Here is a 20,409-nt window from a genome sequence, read left to right on the forward strand (position 1 = left end):
GCCATCTCCCGATATGTGTCTGATGATGGCCGGCGATCTCTTTTAAAAATAAGCTCAAAAGTAGCTTATATTATGTAGATTTGTAATACTGCTCATTGTCTATAATACTGAATTTTGGTTAGTTATTGGTGGGCAGCATTATTAATGTTTGCCCTTGGTCTATACTTCCTATTAATTTTAGTATGTTTGTTGAAATTAGTGTTCGATACATTTGTTTAGCCTCTTATGATGTCAGTGTAACCCATTTATATAATCTATCTTATCCTTTTTCTGGTTGTTTTACCAACATCACTCATTTATGGTGGCATGGACAATTATATACTTTTGTACCTGATATGGAGCAACAATTAACCCTATATTGGTATTCACAAGTACTGAACATAGCTGACATTTCATTAAGTTTACAGCCTTTGAAAGATGCAATACAAAATACTGAACTTTTGCAACAATATATGCAGAAACGCAATAGACCTTTACTTCAACACCAGATTGATACAAGCCTCACTGGAGATACACTTGTGGATATTTCCTCACGCTTGCAAAAAGCTACTGCCCACAATTGGTGGAACATTTTCTATGGACATTCACCTTCGGCTACCAAAGTATTAAATTTGCTATTTCATCCAATCTTAATTGTACTTTGCATCAGGGGCGTATCTGAACTGCGGCGGTAGGGGGGGCCAGGGCCAGAGTGAGGGGGCACATTATAGCCCCCCCCCCCCGCCGCCGCCATTGCCAACCCTCCCCCTCCGTTGCTCGCCTACCTTCGCTGGCGGGGGACCCCAACCCCCGCCAGCCGAGGTCCGCGTCCTCCTGCCCCTGCCGGCTGCCTTTAAAGAATTCCGTCAGCTGGCGGGGGACCCCCAACCCCCGCCAGCCAAGCCGAGGTCCTTTCATTTTTCCACCGAAGCTGGCGCCGACGAAAGTTTCTTTTGAGTCTGACGTCGCTGCACGTTGTACGTGCAGGACGTCAGACTCAGAAACAGAATGAAGCTGTTTCTGAGTCTGACGTCCTGCACGTACAACGTGCAGCGACGTCAGACTCAAAAGAAACTTTCGTCGGCGCCAGCTTCGGTGGAAAAATGAAAGGACCTCGGCTTGGCTGGCGGGGGTTGGGGGTCCCCCGCCAGCTGACGGAATTCTTTAAAGGCAGCCGGCAGGGGCAGGAGGACGCGGACCTCGGCTGGCGGGGGTTGGGGTCCCCCGCCAGCGAAGGTAGGCGAGCAACGGAGGGGGAGGGTTGGCAGCGGTAGGGGGGTCCAGGGCGAAATCTGCGGGGGCCCAGGCCCCTGAGGCCCCATGCAGATACGCCCCTGCTTTGCATAATCATTATTTTGACTATATGGAATTGTCAAAAATTGTGAAAAATATCTCATAGTTATTCTATTATACCATTATCGTATAAGCAAAATTGAAAAGCAAAGAACTGAATGTGATGGAAGATATTAAGGATTGCTTTTCAATCTTGCTTTGACCGATAATACACTTTAAAAATCTTCTGTCTTTAACCAAAAGTAACTTTCCTTGTAATTGTATGGAATATTTTGATTGTTCAATTCTGCTCTAAACAGACAGTCTACTCTGAAGTTCTTGTTTTCTGACTGAAACTAATTTTTTCTTGCAAAATAAGATGAAGTCATGTCTCTGATTTATTTTGTGCAAAAGTGAAGTGGGGCATGTTCAAGGTTCAAGAGTAGGCCATCTGGTCAGTGGCTTGTTTACTTGAAACCAAGAGCATTTGACTACATTCTCTTGCACATCTTTGTAATTTTCCATGGCTCTGAAAAAACCTGATAAAAAGGGGGGCTTGTTGCAGCAGAGTTCAGAGGCTCATCTATGGGTGGACGCACCGCGTAGAAAGACTGTTCCTTTCTTTTAGTTATGTAACTTGATTAGTGTGTATATTTCTTAATCATTGTGTAGTTGGAACAATAATGACTATACACTCGCCATTTAAAGTTCTAATAAAAAGTCTCATTTACCCAATACGAATCCAAAATAATCTGCAGTAATTTATTCTCTGAGCAGTCTGTAGTGATAAAGTAAGCAGGCTGTAGTTTTAGAGCAATACAGTATGTTTATTGTATCCCATTTGAACTATAAGTGATGGGGTGGGTAATAAGTTCTTTAACTAATTAATTCATGTGCCAATTTTCATAGTGTGAACATTTACACCAGCTCTATGACTAGAATAGGTGCTCATGCTTAAAAACCTATATATGTATTTGACATGTTAGACTAATATTCTATAAAGAAAAGTAGGCATCATTTGTAGAAGTGACCTTCATAAGAAGAGTGTTTTATGTAGCAGTGAATTACTTCCTGTTAGGTACCACTTTGATAAGGCTCCTGGTATAAAGTTGTGATGAGCCCTATGGAACAGGAATTGAGTCTGAACTGACAGTTCATTTTCTGCTAGCTTTCACACTAGTCATCACCAGCTTCAGCCTGTGTTTAATTTGTATTGTTATTACCCAATTTAGAATATAGTCAATGATAAAATTTTACTTACACTATTGCCATAGAACTTTTTCATATTCTGTTCCAGAGAGAGCAGTGGACTACAGAGAATATATAAAGCCCTGCAATATTTGATCATTGAAACCATTGGTCTTCATTTATTGAAGAGGACAATGCAACTCCATGGTGCAAACGAATACTTGTTCTGAGGAGATCTGATTTTTCTTTCTTTCTTCCATGGAGTTTATAGAGTGATTATTCAAATATAAGAAGCTTAGCTGAGATTGGGTGGTGGAGCCGGTGGTGGGAGGCAGGGCTGGTGGTTGGGAGGCGGGGCTAGTGCTGGGCAGACTTCTATGGTCTGTGCCAGGGGCGTATCTGGACTCTGGCGGTAGGGGGGGCCAGAGCCAGAGGGAGGGGGCACATTTTAGCCCCCCCCCCGCGCCACCGATCCCCCCCCCCCCGCCATTTCCGGACCCCCTCGACACTGCCAGACCCCCCCCCTCGCCACCAATGACACTCTCCACCCCCTCCCGCCGCCGCCAACCCTCCCCCGCTGCTGTCACTTACCTTTGCTGGTGGGGGACCCCAACCCCCCCGCCAGCCGAGGTCCTCTCTTCCATGCAGGCTGCAAGTTGCAATGCTTCCTGTTCTTCTGAGTCTGACGTCTTGCACGTACAACGCGCAGGACGTCAGACTGAGTTCCAAATTCTGAGTCTGACGTCCTGCACGTTGTACGTGCAGGACGTCAGAATCAGAAGAACAGGAAGCGTTGCAACTTGCATCCTGCATGGAAGAGAGGACTTCGGCTGGCGGGGGCTTGGGGTCCCCCGCCAGCAAAGATCGGGGACGGGTTGGTGGCGTGCGGGAGGTGGAGAGGGTCGGTGGTAGGGGGGTCCAGGGCGAAATCTGCGGGGGTCCAGGCCCCTGTGGCCCCACGCAGATACGCCCCTGGTCTGTGCCCTGAAAATGACAGATACAAATCAAGGTAAGGTATACACAAAAAGTAGCACATATGAGTTTATCTTGTTCGGCAGACTGGATGGACCATGCAGGTCTTTTTCAGCCGTTATCTACTATGTTACTATAATTAGTTAACTAATATATGAACATGTTTATACGAAGTATAAATACATTTTAAAGTCTCAAAGTTTAACTAGTTTTCAATTTTCTGGCATTTATTTGTATACAAAGGCAAAAATGTCAACAATTGGCTTTTGACCCGTCGGATGTTGTTGGTGGATACATTAAGTGGACAAGAAAATGGTGTAGGGGATCCACCAAGAGTCATTCGGATTGCTAGTGAAATCTCAATATGGTAAGCAAAATAGTTGTACTGAATGGTGGTAATAATGTGTTACTTGAAGCACCAGTCAAGGTGTATATATTTATTTAGATCATTTATGCCCCACTTTTTTACCAAACCTCCCATTCTCCAATGGACCCCTATGCAGAAACTATCCCAAGCACTGGAATAGAACTTTCCATGCTTCTTCCTGCCTATGGCTCTTCTGCAGGACTGTGAGAGAATCAGCTGACACAAAACATGTAAAAACAGGTGTGTAGATGATGGACGAAGTCCAGAGGATAGACACACCTGATCACCAGTCCCAAAGCTCAAACCCTTGCTAACTGATAAGAAATATGGTCCATCAGAAATATATAAAGTGCAATGGTTTATTTAGCAGAGCAAAACAGAAAAGAACAAACAGCAGGAAAGAGTCCTATGATAGTTTCTAAGAATCCCAACACTAATTTGTATGAATTTTTAATACAACTTCTTAAGCGCAATGAAAGCAAGCATGATGGCCTTGATTTAACACACACTTCAATTTCTGGTAAAAACCAGCAAACTAAATCCAGGTGTAAATTTGATCACAGAGCTAAAAATATCTGACCTGCAGATGGCAGTGCAGTCTTCTCTTCTGTTGAAGATGATGGGATGCACAGGTGACAGAAACAGTAGGAGATGGTACCTCAAGATGATACTCCATGGTTGTCCTGACTGGCTGATCTTTGTATGTCCATATATACTGTTTATCAGTTATGCCTTTTGTCATGATAGGATAGTGGATGATGACTGGTTAAGAGCTTATACTATCTTCTGGTAAGAATTTAAAAATAGAGGATCATTCTAGACTCTAATTTGTCCTTTGAGAGACAAATTAATGCATTAAGGAAAAATAATGCTTCTAGACTAAGACAACTTGAGCCAAACGATATTCACTAAATTCACAAAAATTTAGAATTCTAACACAAGGCAGTTCTTCCACAACTAGATTACTGCAATTCATTATATTGCAATATTTCGACCAAAAGTTGCAGTTGTTATGGAATACCACTGCTAGATTAATATTTAGGCAATGCAAGTTTGACAGCATTGCTCCGCCTTTGAAAGATCTTCATTAGTTATCTGTTAATAAATGCATTAAGTTTGTTTGTTTAATTGTTAAATCAATTTATGTTACAAATAAGATACCCTTCACTTAGACATGTCTGTTTAAAGTCTGTTTATGATCATTCGTTCCCGTTTCATGGTGCAAGAATCTAGAATGCTTTGCCTCATGAACTAAGACAAATGTTATACTACCTATGTTTTAGAAAGGCCTTGAAAACAAAGGAGAATCACTGGACATGGATGGGAAAAGAGGGCAGGGGAGAGAGGAGAATTGCTGGACATGGATGGAGGGAGGGGAGGATAGGGGCAAAGGAGAATCGCTGGACATGGATGGGAGGGGAGGACAGGATAGAGAGGAGAGTTGCTGGACGTGGATAGATAGAAGGGAGGGCAAGAGAAATGCTGGACATGGATGGAGGAGAGGTAAGACAGGAAGGAGATGCACATGGATGGAGGGGAGGGGAGAGATGAGAAATGCTGGACATGGAGTGGTCTAGCTGATTCTTTTACCGGCTTCTTAAGAACATAACATTACTTGGATTTCAGCAAAGCCTTTGACACGGTTCCGCACAGGCGACTGATAAATAGAGTGCCCTTGGTATGGGACCTAGAGTAACTGATTGGGTTGAAAATTGGTTGATTGGTAGGAGACAGAGGGTAGTGGTAAATGGAGCTTGCTCTGAAGAAAAGGATATCGTCAGTGGAGTAACGCAGGGATCGGTCCTAGGGCTGGCTCTTTTTAACGTCTTTGTGAATGATATTGCGGAAGGGCTGTCTGGTAAGGTCTGTCTCTTTGTGGATGACACTAAACTCTGCAACAGGGTGGACACCCTGGAGGGTGTGAATGACATGAGGAAGGACCTAGCAAAACTGGAGGAATGGACCAATATTTGGCAACTAAGGTTTAATCCCAAAAAATGCAGGGTCATGCACTTGGGTCGCAAGAAGGGTGAAGTGCTTCAGCGTACGAAGGAAGAGCAGGACTTGGGGGTGATTGTGTCTGATGACCTAAAAGCTTCCAAACAGGTAGAAAAAGCGACGGTCAAAGCCAGAAGGATGCTAGGGTGCATAAAGAGAGGCATGACCAGCAGGAAAAAGGAGGTGATAGTGCCCTTGTATAAGTCTCTAGTGAGGCCCCATTTGGAGTACTGCGTGCAGTTCTGGAGACCGCACCTACGGAAAGATATAAACAGGATGGAGTTGGTCCAGAGGGCGGCTACAAAATTAGTAAGCGGTCTTGAACGCAAAAAATTATAGGGACAGGCTTATGAACCTCAACATGTATACGCTGGAAGAGAGGAGGGAGAGAGGGCATTTATGTACAAGAAGAGAGACTTTTTCAAATGAAGGAGAGCTCTGGAATGAGGGGGCATATGACAAAGTTAAGAGGGACTAGGCTTAGGAGTAATCTAAGGAAGTACTATTTCACAGAAAGGGTGGTGGAGGCGTGGAATGGCCTCCTGGTGAAGGTTGTGAAGTTGACTGTTCCAGAATTTAAAAAGGCATGGGATAACCATGTGGGATCACTTAGGAACAGGAAGAATTAGGGGTTACAGAGGATGGGCAGACTGGATGGGTCATATGGCCTTTTTCTGTCGTCATATTTCTATGTTTCTATAAGAATAGCTAGCCTAGTATCCTGCTTCCAGCAGTAGTCAATCCAGGTTACACGTACCTGACAAAAACCCAAATAGTAGCAACATTCCATGCTACCAATCACATGCCAAGCAGTGGTCCCCCCCCCCCATGTCCATCTCAATAACAGACTATGGACTTTTCCTCCAGGATCTTGTCCAAACCTTTTTTTTAAACCCAGATATGCTAACTGCTGTTACATTCTCTGACAACTAGTACCAGAGCCTAACTGTTGAGTGAAGTAAGTATTCCCTCCTATTTGTTAAACGTAACATAAGTGTTGCCATACTGGGGCAGACCGAAGAGCCATCAAGCCCAGCAGCCTGCTTCCAACAGTGGCCAATCCAGGTTACTGGCAAGATCCCTAAACAGTACAATACATTTTATGCTGCTTATCCTAGAAATAAGCAGTGGATTTTCCCCAAGTCCATCTTAATAATGGCTTATGGACTTTTCTTTTAGAAAGTTATCCAAACTTTTTTTAAACCTCGCTAAGCTAACTGCTTTTACCACATTCCCTGGCAACAAATTCCAGAGTTTAGTTACACGTTGGGTGAAGAAATATTTTCTCCAATTTGTTTTAAATTTACTACTTTGTAGCTTTGTGCCCTCTAGTCCTAGTATTTTTGGAAAGAGTAAACAAGCAATTCAAATTTGACTCATTATTTTATAAACCTCTATCATATCTCCCCTCAGCCATCTTTTCTCTAAGCTGAAGAGCCCTAGCTGCTTTAAAAGTATTTCCATGTAACTAGGGTTACCATATGGCTCCAGAAAAAGGAGGACACATTGATCCAGTCCGGGTTTTGCTTCCAATGAAAGCAATGGAAGTAAAACCAAGACTGGCTCAATCTGTCCTCCTTTTCTGGAGCCATAAGGTAACCCTACATGTAACTTCATTGAGTGTCCCCTAGTCTTTGTACTTTTTGAGAGAATAAAAAATTACTACTACTACTACTACTTATCATTTCTAAAGCGCTACTAGACATACGCAGCGCTGTACTCTTGAACATGAAGAGACAGTCCCTGCTCAACGGAGCTTACAATCTAATTAGGACAGACAAACAGGACAAACAAGAGATAAGGGAATATTAAAGTGAAGATGATAAAATAAAGGTTCTGAACAAGTGAATAAGGGTTAGGCGTTAAAAGCAGCATCAAAAAGGTGGGCATTTAGCTTAGATTTGAAGATGGCCAGAGTTGGAGCTTGACGTACCGGCTCAGAAGTCTATTCTAGGCATATGTTGCAGCAAGATAAAAGGAACGGAGTCTGGAGTTAGCAGTGGAGAAGAAGGGTGCAGATAAGAGAGATTTACCCAGTGAATGGAGTTCCCAGGGAGGAATGTAGGGAGAGATGAGAGTGGAGAGGTACTGAGGAGTTGCAGAGTGAATGCACTTATAGGTCAATAAGAGGAGTTTGAACTGTATGTGGAAATGGATAGGAAGGTAAGATCATTTATGCTTCATGCGGACATTTCGTTTGTTTACGTGCAAGTTCTTTCATAAAGGTCTTTTTAAAGACCCACTTCATAGATTATCACATCAAGTGTCTCCCAACGCACGCATCAGCTGACTTCCGACGTCTGAGACCCACTATACGGAACACCGTCGAGCGAGACTCCTGATGCAGGCCTAACAGCCGAAACACAACGGTTGTGTCGAGTCTTTTATTCATCAATAAACAAGTATTTTTAAGATCCATCTCTCCAGGTCTTGTATTTCCTTGGTCAAACATCCCACTTTCTTCCACACCTGAAACGGACAGGAAGCCAGTGAAGTGACTTGAGGAGAGGGCTAGCATAACGACACTGGCAGAATATTAGTCGTGCAGCAGAATTTTGAACAGATTGAAGAGGAGAGAGATGGCTAAGTGGGAGACCTGTGAGAAGCAAGTTGCAATAGTCTAAGCGAGAGGTGATAAGAGTGTGGATGAGGGTTCTGGTATTGTGCTCAGAAAGGAAAGGGCGAATTTTGCTGATATTATAGAGAAAGAAACGACAGGTTTTAGCAGTCTGCTGAATATATGCAGAGAAGAAGAGGGAGGAGTCGAAGGTGACCCCATGGTTATGAGCTGATGAGAGTGTTATTGACAGAAATAGAGAATGGGGGAGGAGGAGAGGTTGGTTTAGGTGGAAAGGTAAGAAGCTCAGTCTTGGTCATGTGTAGTTTCAGATGGCGCTGAGACATCCAGGCAGCAATGTCAGACAGATTTACCATTAGATTTACCTGTTCTATACCACTCAGGATTTTGTATACCTCAATCATATATTCCCCTTCAGGTGTCTCTTTTCCAAGTTGAAGAGCCCTAATCTCTTTAGCCTTTCCTCATATGAGAGGAGTTCCATCCCCTTTATCATTTTGATCATGCTTCTTTGAATCTTTTTTAATTCAGCTATATCTTTTTTTTTGAGATATGGTGACCAGAATTGAGCACAATACTTAAGGTGAGGTTGCACCGTTGAGCGATACAGAGTCATTATAATAATCTTGCTTCCAGTGTACCTAAAACATTTTTATTATATGGGTTTGTTTTTGTTTTTTTGCCTCCAAGGTAATCTTCTTTTCAAAGTCTGTCTTTGCCTGCCTTATCATCGCTTTACATTTGATTTGCCATTCCTTATGCTGTTTCCTCTTATCTTCTCTCAGATCCATTCTTTTAGCATGCGTTACACCAATGGTCTCTAATTGTTCTCATACCTCACACTAACCTTATCAGCTTTTGTCTCACCTAGAATGTAAACCATACTGAACCCTGGAAAGGGGATATTAGCAGTATACAAGAATTGATTTGATTTTTCCAGGCTGGATTTTATCTGAATCACTGAACATGCTGTTCCAGCAGGGTCACAATCATTACCCTTATCTAATGCAAGGCAGGATAACAGTCGTTATTATTTATTTATCAGAATTTATTTACAGCCTTTTTGAAGGAATTCACTCAACTTTAGCATACAGAATACATGCGATATCACAGGCTTGCACCACAAACTTGGTCAGATTATGTTCTGTGATACATTAAATTCTGACAAGGACTATACCCCTTACAGGACAACTTCAGTCCTTAGCTTTTCATGGAGCTGAGAATGTGCTGTTTATCATAGTGTGAAGAAGGGGATAAGGGAATAGAGAGGGGGGGGGGGGGTACAGGCGGAGGAGAAGATAAGGCCCAGAGGAGGGGACAATCCAGATTCTTAGCTCAGGTCAGGAGAAAGCATAGATCATTTTCCCCAGAGGGCTGGAGCAGGGTAAAAACTACAATTCCCAGTAGCCCTTGAGGAAGTCTTACAACTGAATCAGACTTCCTATCCCAGCAGCCCCTAGTGGAGCCCAAGGGAAAGGCAGGTAAAGGTGAAACCCAAGACACGGAGTGGAGGCCAAGAATGGAGGGGGAGCCTCTAAGCAGAGCTAATCAGGGGGAGGAGGATCAGCTGGGGAATGGGTGGGGCGAGGAGCCCATGGAATGGAAGGGGGAAGAAAAGGAGGAAGAAGTGAGGCAAGAGGGGCCGATGAAGATTGCAGCTCTGGCAAGATCCACAAGTAAAAGGTTCAGACAGCAGGTAACTGCTTGGTGCAGGGTCTTGGTAAACAAGGGAAGGCAGTGGCTATCGTGGAGGAGCCAGGGAGCGATGGGGTCAAGTGGGAGGAAGCTAGGAGATAGAGCTGGCCAGAGGAGGGAGGGAACCCCTGGGAGCTCTCTGCCTCTGAATTGCTGATGGAATTGCTAAACTGCTTGTTTGAACTGCCTGTTTGGAAGTGCTTGTTTTCTTTGAACTGCTTGTTTTTCTTTGTGGAACGTTTTTTGCTTTTGGGATTACTTATTTTGAATTGCATCATTGGGATTGCTGAGATTCGTGTCCTGTTGGTTTATGAACTGCATTTTTTTAAATTTTATAAAGCTGTGGAGATTCCTGAACTGCTTTGCTTTTGGAACTGCATTATTAAAAACTACTTTTTCTAAACTGTTTGTTTTTGGGATTGCATTCTTGAAACCACTGGGATAATTTCCCTGGCGGATATCTTGGGAGCTGTGCTGGAATAGTACTGCTGACGTACCTCAGGTCGGAGGGTACACCTGGAGGATTACAGGGAGTTGTACCTAAGTGGAATATCATATAGAAAACCTGGGCCGGAGGCCACAGTTTTCCTGAGAGGAGCGGAGGGATCTTTCACAATAGTCACCTTAGTGTTGTTGTTTTTTTTTTTAAAGAACTTTTTATTTATCAAATAATCTCTATTGTGATAGAAAAATCAGAGTAAAGAAACATAATAATATAAGAAAACAAAATAAGTTCTATCACAGGTATATCATAACCCTTCCTTAGACCACCAACAATGAGATAAGTTGCAAGAAAAATAAGGAGAATACATTGACAAAAGAAAATACGAAGAAAGGCCCAAGCCTGACTAATTCCCGCTATTAATGTTAGAATCACCAACATCAGGCTGTTACAACATCTCTAGATAACCTCTTCAGGTCAATAAAGTTTTTAAGATGTTCTGGCATAAAGAAAACATATTTCACACTCAAATAACATACAATACAGTTGCACGGGTATGCCAGCAGAAACATTGTACCCAGAGCTTTAACTCTTTCTCATATCCAAGAAATGCCTGTCTTGTGTAGGTTCAGTAACATCGAGATAAAGCCATAGTTTCTGACCACAGAAGAATTTTTGAGAGCTCTTAAAATAGTCTTAATACTGTGTTCATATCCTCTTCAAACACAAAAGAAACCAATAAGGTAGCTCTGATTACATCAGAAGAGTCCGCCAAAATTGCAGATAGGTCTCTTAAATCATTATCTTCCTTATGATCTTGTACTTGATTTCCCTGTAGCTGTGCCTCTCCCACAACTTTCTTCATAGGCAAATAATAAACTTTATTAAGCAGAGAAATATGTTCAGAGCTTTAAATTTTCAATGAAATATTTCTTCAGCAAATCCAAAGGGAAGACACCATCAGCATAGGGAAATTCTAAGATTTTAACAGTCTATTAAAGTTTGCATTTTGATCCAATTTTTGATGACTTATCAAAATATCTTTTAACCAAACTTGTCAAAGTATCTTTAATAGAATTTACCTCTACTTGAATTCATTGTACCTGTTCAGAAGAATCCTGTTGTAACGTATTCACAACCAGAGAAAGTTGCTCAACTTTAGTAGCAAGATTTATTGTTTGCAGGGTTGTCTTTATCACTGAGGAATTCAAACTCTGTCATCTGCCAAAAGGTATCCAATGACATAGAAATTCTCTTCTCTATTGATAACACACTTCCTACTGCTCCATCAGTGATAGGAGCTCCACTGCCGTTAGACCCCAACTCAGCGACTACACCAAATCAGGAAACAACTTCTCCCAGATAGCGGCAGGGCATGGTGGAATGTCAGTTATTGGCTGCAACTTCAAGTCATTCTGCAAGAGAGCAAAAGCAACTTCCTCCTGACTCTTAGCAGAGTGCACACTGGCATTCTCCAGCAGATGGCAGGTCGAGTAGCAGTCCAGAGTTTGTTGGACAGGGGAAGAGGTCCTGGCTGGCAACAGTAAATCCTTGACAGTTCCTTTTCTTTTCATATGAGGCATAGTGGTAAAGAGGAAATATGTACACAGCTCCAACTGATACAGCTACTTACTCCCGATGAGCAGACACCATTTTGGCCATTCTCCCAGAGCTGTTTTTAAAACTTTTAAAAGGCCTACCTGTTTGATGCTGCTTTTGATTCCTAACTTGTCACCTACTCTTAACCCTTATCTTGTCTTCCTCTCTTCAATAGTTCCCTTTTCCCTATGTATCCTATCTGTCTGTCCTACCCTTTTCCCTTATTTGTCCTGTCTGTCTGTCCTGATTTAGGTTGTAAGCTCTTTTGAGCAGGGACTGTCTTTTCTTCATGTTCAACTGTGAAGCGCTGCTTACGTTTGGTAGCGCTATAGAAATGATTTGTAGTAGTAGTAGTAGTTTTTTGATGCACATAAGTGCTATTGCTGTTTTGCATTTTTTTCCCTATTAGTTTCTGTAAGTAGGTTTTATCAGCTGTTTTCTGAGGTTTCTTTCTTTTTACTTGTCTGCTTGATTTGGGCCTGTAAGGCCTAGAACTCGTCTGGCTGTAATTTTCAACATTGAGTTGTTGGATTTCTCAGCAGCTGTTTTTCCAGATGACATGTCCAAGAAGACTCCCAGTGGCATTAAAAGGTGTCTGTGGTGCACCAGGACCATATCTATTATGGATACTCATATTGATTCCTGCAGTGCCTTGGACCCAACCATGATCCCTCTCATTGTTCCCAAGGAGGGATTTGTGGGAGAGAAAAGCAGCAAGAAAAGCTTTTTGTAGCAGATGACACCAGTTCATTGACATTGGACACATTGGTTTTAGTGGGTTTTCCGAGTTGCAACAGATGCTGGGGATGCAACGGGAGAGTCTTGGTTACCCTTGATATCAAATATTGATAGAGGCCATCAGGAACGGTCATCATCCGATTCCCACCTGAAGAAGAAGAATTCTCAGAGGGCAAGCAGGCTGCTTGTTCTCACTGATGGGTTGACGTCCACAGCGACCCCCACCATCGGAATTTTTCAAAGCAAAAATATCTCAAAGCTTTGAGAGAACCTTCTGGCATGCTCAGTTTACCTTTCTTTCCGTGGTGAAGAGAGGCAGTGTTTCTTGTCTCTTCGGACCCCTCAGAGAACCTTCAGCCATTTTTTTTGCAGAGTTTTTCTACTGTTTATTTGTTTCCCTTTTCTTCTCCTTGTCTTTTACAAAAAAAAAAAAAAAGAAAAACCTTTATTTCTTTAGTTTTGCCCTTTCAAAGTTTCTTTTTGCTTTCGCTGTGGCCCTCTTATGCTGCACGTGCACGGTTTCTCTTTTTTGTGCTCTCCCTGTTGGCACAATTGCAAATTTTGATCTCGCCGCCGCTATTTTTCCGTCCATGTCATCGAGGACTCCCAGCAGTTTCAAGAAGTGTACTCGGTGCAACTGGACGATCTCAGGTACCGACCCCCACGCGTGGTGTCTTGAGTGCCTTGGCATAAACCATCGCCCAGACGCATGTAAGTTGTGTCTTAGCCTGAAAAAGCGGACACAGGTGTTGAGACGATCGACTTTTCGGAGCTTCGTCTGGTTCCTCGGCGTTGACATCGGTACCGAGGTTGGTGTCGTCGATATTGACACCGGGGATGGCATTGACTTCAGGAGCGAAGGTAATGGCTGTCCAGAGACCATCACACGCTGGGAGCAGTGAGCCGTCGAATGGGTCCCCAACTGTCTCGAAGACTCCTGCTGTACAGGCCCACCGGGACCGACCACTCTCGGACCTGACCCCGAGGACGCATGTGGATTCCACGTCCTCCTTGTCGGTACCGAGGAGTATCGATGACGTGCATCGGGCGAAGGCTAAGAAGCATTGTCATCGGTCTTCTTCCAAGCATGGTACCGGGAGCTCCGGGGCATCGAAGGATTCGGCACCCATGAAGCGCCGATGCCAGGAGGAGCGCTCACCCTCCATTCAAGAGGTGTCGGTCTTCAGGCAGCCCGGTACCGCCTCCTCAACCTCCACGGGTTCTGACACCGATTCCTGCACCGACCCCGCAGCCTTCCTCGACAGCGACTCTGGACGAGTGCATCCGAGCCATTCTTCCAGGTCTTCTAGAAGGGTTGCTGCGTCAGTCTGTTCTGGTACCGGGGGTGCTTGTGCCCTCCGCATCGTCGATGGAAGCGGCAGCTGGCTCTCCGCCTGTGGTGAGGTCTCTGACGCCGGTGCCGCCTGTGGCATCGGCCTCGGCTGCCACCCAGGTCGACTCCCCATCGACATCGCTGGAGGGAGCTTCATCGCCGCCGGCATGGGAGTCGGTTTCAGACTGCAGTTAAGGAATTCTTGTCCGATACTGATGAGGATGCCTCGTGGGATGAAGAGGAAGATCCCAGGTATTTCCCTTCTGAGGAGTCTTGTGGTCTTCCCTCTGATCCTACTCCTTCACCAGAAAGAAAACTTTCTCCCCCGGAGAGTCTTTCTTTCTCTTCATTTGTCCGGGAAATGTCTGTGGCTATTCCCTTCCCTGTGGTATCTGAGGATGAGCCCAGGACTGAGATGCTCGAGGCCCTTGACTATCCTTCGCCACCTAATGAGTCATCCACGGTTCCTTTGCTTAATGTGCTCAAGGAGACTCTTATGCGGAACTGGATGAAACCACTAAGTAATCCCACCATTTCCAAGAAAGCTGAGTCCCAATATCGGATTCACGGAGAACCTGAGCTAATGCAGTCACAGTTACCTCACGACTCTATGGTTGTGGATTCCACTCTCAAGAGAGCCAGGAGTTGTAGAGACTTTGCCTCGGCGCCCTCGGAGAGAGAATCTAGAACCCTGGACTCTTTTGGGAGAAAGGCCTATCAGTCCTCTATGCTCGTGGCCAAAATTCAATCTTACCAGCTCTACACGAGCATTCACTTGAGGATCACGGTGAAGCAACTGGCGGACTTGGTCGATAAGCTCCCTCCGGAGCAGGCCAGGCCTTTTCAGGAGGTGGTCAGGAAGCAGAAGGCGTGTCGTAAATTCCTGTCCAGGGGTGCTTACGATTCTTTTGATGTTACATCCAGAACTACTGCCCAAGGTATAGTGATGCGCAGACTCTCATGGCTGCGTACCTCTGACCTGGACAATCGAGTCCAGCAGCGGATTGCGGATGCCCCTTGCTGGGGGGATAATATTTTTGGTGAGAAAGTCGAACGAGTGGTTGATCAGATTACTCAGCAGGAAACCGCTATGGACAATCTCTCCTGCCGGGCGCCTTCTGCTAGTACCTCATCAGGTAGACGTTTTTTCCGGGGAAGGAAGAATGCTCCCTATGCTTATAATAAGCGTAGGTACAATCCTCCTTCTCGACAGTCTTCTCAGGCTCATCCCCAGTGCGCTCTTTCTCGTCAACAGTGTGCGCCAAGGCAGGCCCCTGCAGTTCCCCAGCAAAAGCAAGGGATGGGCTTTTGACTGGCTCCAGTTGAGCATAGCTGCTGTAAAAGTGTCCGTGCCGGACGGCTTGCCAGTCTGAGGGAAGTTAAAATTTTTTCACCAAAGGTGGCCTCTCATAACCTCCGATCGGTGGGTTCTTCAAATTGTCTGGTTAGGATACTCTCTCAATTTGATGTCCAACCCTCAAATTGCCCACCGGGAGCTCAGTCCTTCAGCTTCCAGCACAGGCAGGTACTTGCAGAGGAACTCTCCACGCTTCTCAGCGCCAATGCGGTCAAGCCCGTTCCACCAGGGTAAGAAGGGCTGGGATTCTATTCCAGGTACTTTCTTGTACAAAAGAAAACAGGGGGGATGCGTCCCATCCTAGACCTAAGGGCCCTGAACAAATTCCTAGTCCCACAAAAGTTCAGGATGGTGTCCCTAGACACCCTGCTTCCCATGATTCAGGAAAACGATTGGCTATGCTCTCTGGACTTAAAGGATGCTTATATACACATTCTGATACTTCCAGCTCACAGGAGGTATCTTTGATTCCGTCTGGGAGCACAGCACTTCCATTATTGTGTGCTGCCCTTTGGTCTGGCGTCTGCGCCCAAGGTATTTACAAAATGCCTGGCAGTAGTTGAAGCGTCGCTACGCAGACTGGGAGTGCATGTGTTCCCTTATCGCGATGATTGGCTGGTGAAGAACACCTCAGAGGCAGGAGCTCTACAGTCCATGCAGATGACTATTCAACTGCTGGAGCTACTCGGGTTTGTAATAAATTACCCCAAGTCCCATCTTTTTCCCGTTCAGAAACTGGAATTTATAGGAGCTCTGCTGGATTCACAGACGGCTCGTGCCTGTCTTCCAGAAGTGAGAGCAGACAATCTTCTGTCTCTAGTTTCCAGGGCCAGGGCCTCTCAACAGATCACAGCTCGGCAGATGTTGAGACTTTTAGGCCATATGGCCTCCACAGTCCATGTGACACCCGTCTTCACATGAGATCAGCTCATTGGACCCTAGCTTCTCAGTGGTGTCAAGCTGCAGGAGATCTAGAAAATGCAATCCAGCTGTCCACCAATTTTCACAATTCCCTTCAGTGATGGACAATTCGATCTCATTTGACCTTGGGACGTCCATTTCAAATTCCTTAGCCACAAAAAGTGCTGACAACGGATGCATCCCTCCTGGGGTGGGGAGTTCATGTCGATGGGCTTCACACTCAAGGAGTTTGGTCTCTCCAGGAAAAGTCTTCAGATCAACCTCCTGGAGTTGCGCACGATCTGGAATGCTCTAAAGGCTTTCAGAGATTGGCAGTCCAACCAAATTATCCAAATGTAGACAGACAATCAGGTTGCCATGTACTACATCAACAAGCAGGGGGGCACCGGATCTTACCCCCTGTGTCGGGAAGCCGTCAGGATGTTTTTATTTTTGAGGGAAGGGGAATGGGACTCAATATACCGCTTTTCTACAGTTTTTGTGATTTTGGGCTCGCCGTTACTGCATGTTTCTCCAAGCCACTTATCTGGCAGGCGTAAACAACAGTCTGGCCGACAGGCTGAGCAGGATAATACAACCTAACGAGTGGTCGCTCAACATGGGCGTTGTATGCAAGATCTTCCGAGAGTGGGGCACCCCCTCGGTGGATCTTTTTGCCACTCAGATCAATCACAAGGTCCCTCAGTTCTGTTCCAGGCTTCAGGCCCACGACAGACTAGCATCAGATGCCTTTCTCCGGCATTGGGGAACAGGCCTTCTGTGTGCGTATCCTCTCATACCTCTGGTGGGGAAGACTTTGCTCAAACTCAAGCAAGACTGTGGAACCATGATTCTGATTGCTCCCTTCTGGCCGCATCAGATTTGGTTCCCTCTTCTTCTGGAGTTGTCCTCCAAAGAACCGTGGAAATTGGAGTGTTTTCCAACCCTCATATCTCAGAACAAGGGGGCGCTTCTGCATCCCAACCTCCAGTCTCTGGCTCTCACGGCCTGGATGTTGAGGGCGTAGAATTCGCTTCCTTGGGTCTTTCTGAGGGTGTCTCCCGGGTTTTGCTTGCTTCCAGGAAAGATTCCACAAAGAGGTGTTATTTTTTCAAATGGAGGAGGTTTGCCGTCTGGTGTGATAGCAAGGCCCTAGATCCTCGTTCTTGTCCTACACAGACCCTGCTTGAGTACCTTGTACATTTGTCAGAGTCTGGTCTCAAGACCAACTCCGTTAGAGTTCATCTTAGTGAAATTAGTGCTTATCATCAACATGTACAGGGTAAGCCTATCTTTGGAAAGCCTTAAGTTGTTCGCTTCATGAGAGGTTTGCTTTTGACAAAGCCCCCTGTCAAACCTCCACCAGTGTCATGGGATCTCAACGTCGTTCTAACCCAGCTGATGAAGCCTCCTTTTGATCCTCTGAATTCCTGCCTTTTGAAGTACTTGACCTGGAAGGTCATTTTCTTGGTGGCTGTTACTTCAGCTCGAAGAGTCAGTGAGCTCCAAGCCTTGGTAGTGCATGCTCCATCACAACAGAGTAGTCCTTCGCACACATTCTTGCCGAAGGTGGTGTCGGAGTTCCATCTGAACCAGTCAATTGTCTTGCCAACATTTTTTCCCCGTCCTCATACCCACCCTGCTGAATGTTTGTTGCACACCTTGGACTGCAAGAGAGCATTGGCCTTTTACGTGGAGTGGACAAGCCCCTTCAGACAGTCCGCCCAAATGTTTGTTTCTTTTGATCCCAACAGAAGGGGAGTCGCAGTCGGGAAATGCACCATTTCCAGTTGGCTAGCAGATTGCATTTCCTTCACTTATGCCCAAGCTGGGCTGAATCTTGAGGGTCATGTCACGGCTCATAGTGTTAGAGCCATGGCAGCGTAGGTGGCCCACTTGAAGTCAGCCACTATAGAAGAGATTTGCAAGGCTGTAACATAGTCATCAACCCACACATTCACATCTCACTACTGCCTTCAGCAGGATACCCGACGCTACAGTCGGTTTGGGCAGTCGGTGCTGCAGAATCTGTTCAGGATTTAGAATCCAACTCCACCCCCCTAGGCCCATTTCTATTCTATTCCAGGCTGCACTCTCAGATGTTTCTGCTTTAGGTCAATCTCAGTTATGTCCTCGCCGTTGCAAGGCCCTATTGACCTTCTTTGTTGTTTTGAGTGAGCCTGGGGGCTAGGGATACCCCATCAGTGAGAACAAGCAGCCTGCTTGTCCTCGGAGAAAGCGAAGATAAATACCTGTAGTAGGTATTCTCCGAGGACAGCAGGCTGATTGTTCTTACAAACCCACCCACCTCCCCTTTGTAGTTGTTGTCCTTTTCTTCTTGCTTTTGCATATAACTGAGCGGGACGACGGCTGTGCATGTGCAGTGCGCGCGTCCTGCATGCCAGAAGGTTCTCTCAAAGCTTTGAGATATTTTTGCTTTGAAAAATTTCGATGGTGGGGGCCGCCGTGGACGTCGACCCATCAGTGAGAACAATCAGCCTGCTGTCCTCATAGAATACCTGCTACAGGTATGTATCTTCGCTATATTGTCCTTGACTTCTTCGGTGCCAAGGGAAGATAATGCCATTTGCTTGATGGAGGCTGAGGTGCCTCGACATTGCCTCTCATTGAAGCACAGCATGGAGAACTCAAGGCACCGAAGTCACTAGTGTCCTCAAAGCTCGTCCTCGATGGCACTGGAAAGGGTGTGACAATCTCCAAGGACCGGAGATCTCAGTTCCTTTTATTTTTTTAATCATTTATTTATAATTTTTCATTTTACAAGGGTCACTTGCAAACAGTAATACAGAGATGACTGCACATTAATACAATATAAGAAGAAAACAATCCCAACTAGATATATGGATTATATACAATCTTTCTCAGACCACAAAGTGAAGAAAAATAGGGAGAGTGAAATAAGACAAGGAGATCAATTAAACAGAAAAAAGAAAACATAGTATTAACTTGATTATCCCTAGATATTACTCATCTAATTCATTATTCCACATTGATCATCTGGTTGGGTTCTTCAAGTCCAAATATGGTGTATAGTCAGTTCATTTCATTAAGAACATACTTATTGTCCAAATTTTAGTTAGAAATAATACATCTGATTACATTCTCTCTCTTTTAAAAACCAGAAGTTATTTAACAATACATATACTTAAGTCTCTAATTCAAATCCCAGTGATTAAAGCAATCCCAGTTTTCCCAGGCTTCACTCCTTTCAAAGTAATAATTAAGGAAATATTTCTGAAGAAAACATAGGAGTCATACATGGAACTCTGGGAAAAACAATAATCTCGACATTAATCATCCACAATAACATCCACCTTATTATTCAAAGTTTCTGGTTCATTATCATTTTCAGGATCATAACCACTTCTTGCATGTGTAGAACTACATTTGTTATATCAATTTTTCACTCTCAAAGGGTTCAGTCAAATTGTCCATGTAACTCTCCAATAAGATTATATCTGAAACAAAGTTATTTACTACCGCCGTTAGGTCCCGAAGCGCCTTCCAGATGGTATTCAATGTAACCTCCAAGGAAGCCAAAAATTCCAAGGTGATTTCTCTTGATTTGTTTAGGAGTGGTTCTGCCGATTCGGGTTCTGCTGTAAACGTCCTCCGTTTCAGCATAAGCCTCTAATTCACTCCTCCACTCCTTTGGACATGGTGGTTGAATAATTCGGGAGTGATGGAATTGCTTTTCCAGATCCAAGAGCGTCGATGCTCCCTCGCCGGCGCTAATCAAAGGACTCGCCAACCCTTTCATCTGTGGGCAGTTTGACGCGCAGCGGTCCCGCACTTGCTGCACAGGGGACAAAACGCTGGCCATCAGCGGCTGACCGCCGGTTGTTCCCTTCCTCTCAGTTAAGGAAAGTGCAATTGCAGAGAGGAAATTTACATAAAGAAGACAAAACTTCAGAGGGCAGCTGGGCCGTTGGGCTTACGAACTTCGGGTCACCATCTTACCACTCTCCCA

General features: G+C 44.9%; 1 protein-coding gene across 1 annotated transcript in view; it reads left to right on the forward strand.

Moving 5' to 3' along the window:
* Positions 1–20,409, forward strand: part of TMEM67 (transmembrane protein 67) — a 465,663-nt gene that overhangs the window by 242,834 nt on the left and 202,420 nt on the right. The window contains 1 exon segment of the mRNA XM_030216600.1: positions 3,655–3,778. Coding sequence (XP_030072460.1) covers positions 3,655–3,778 — 124 coding nt within the window.

The sequence above is a fragment of the Microcaecilia unicolor genome, chromosome 1 (genome assembly GCF_901765095.1).
Source record: "Microcaecilia unicolor chromosome 1, aMicUni1.1, whole genome shotgun sequence".
In the NCBI taxonomy this organism is placed as follows: Eukaryota; Metazoa; Chordata; class Amphibia; order Gymnophiona; family Siphonopidae; genus Microcaecilia; species Microcaecilia unicolor.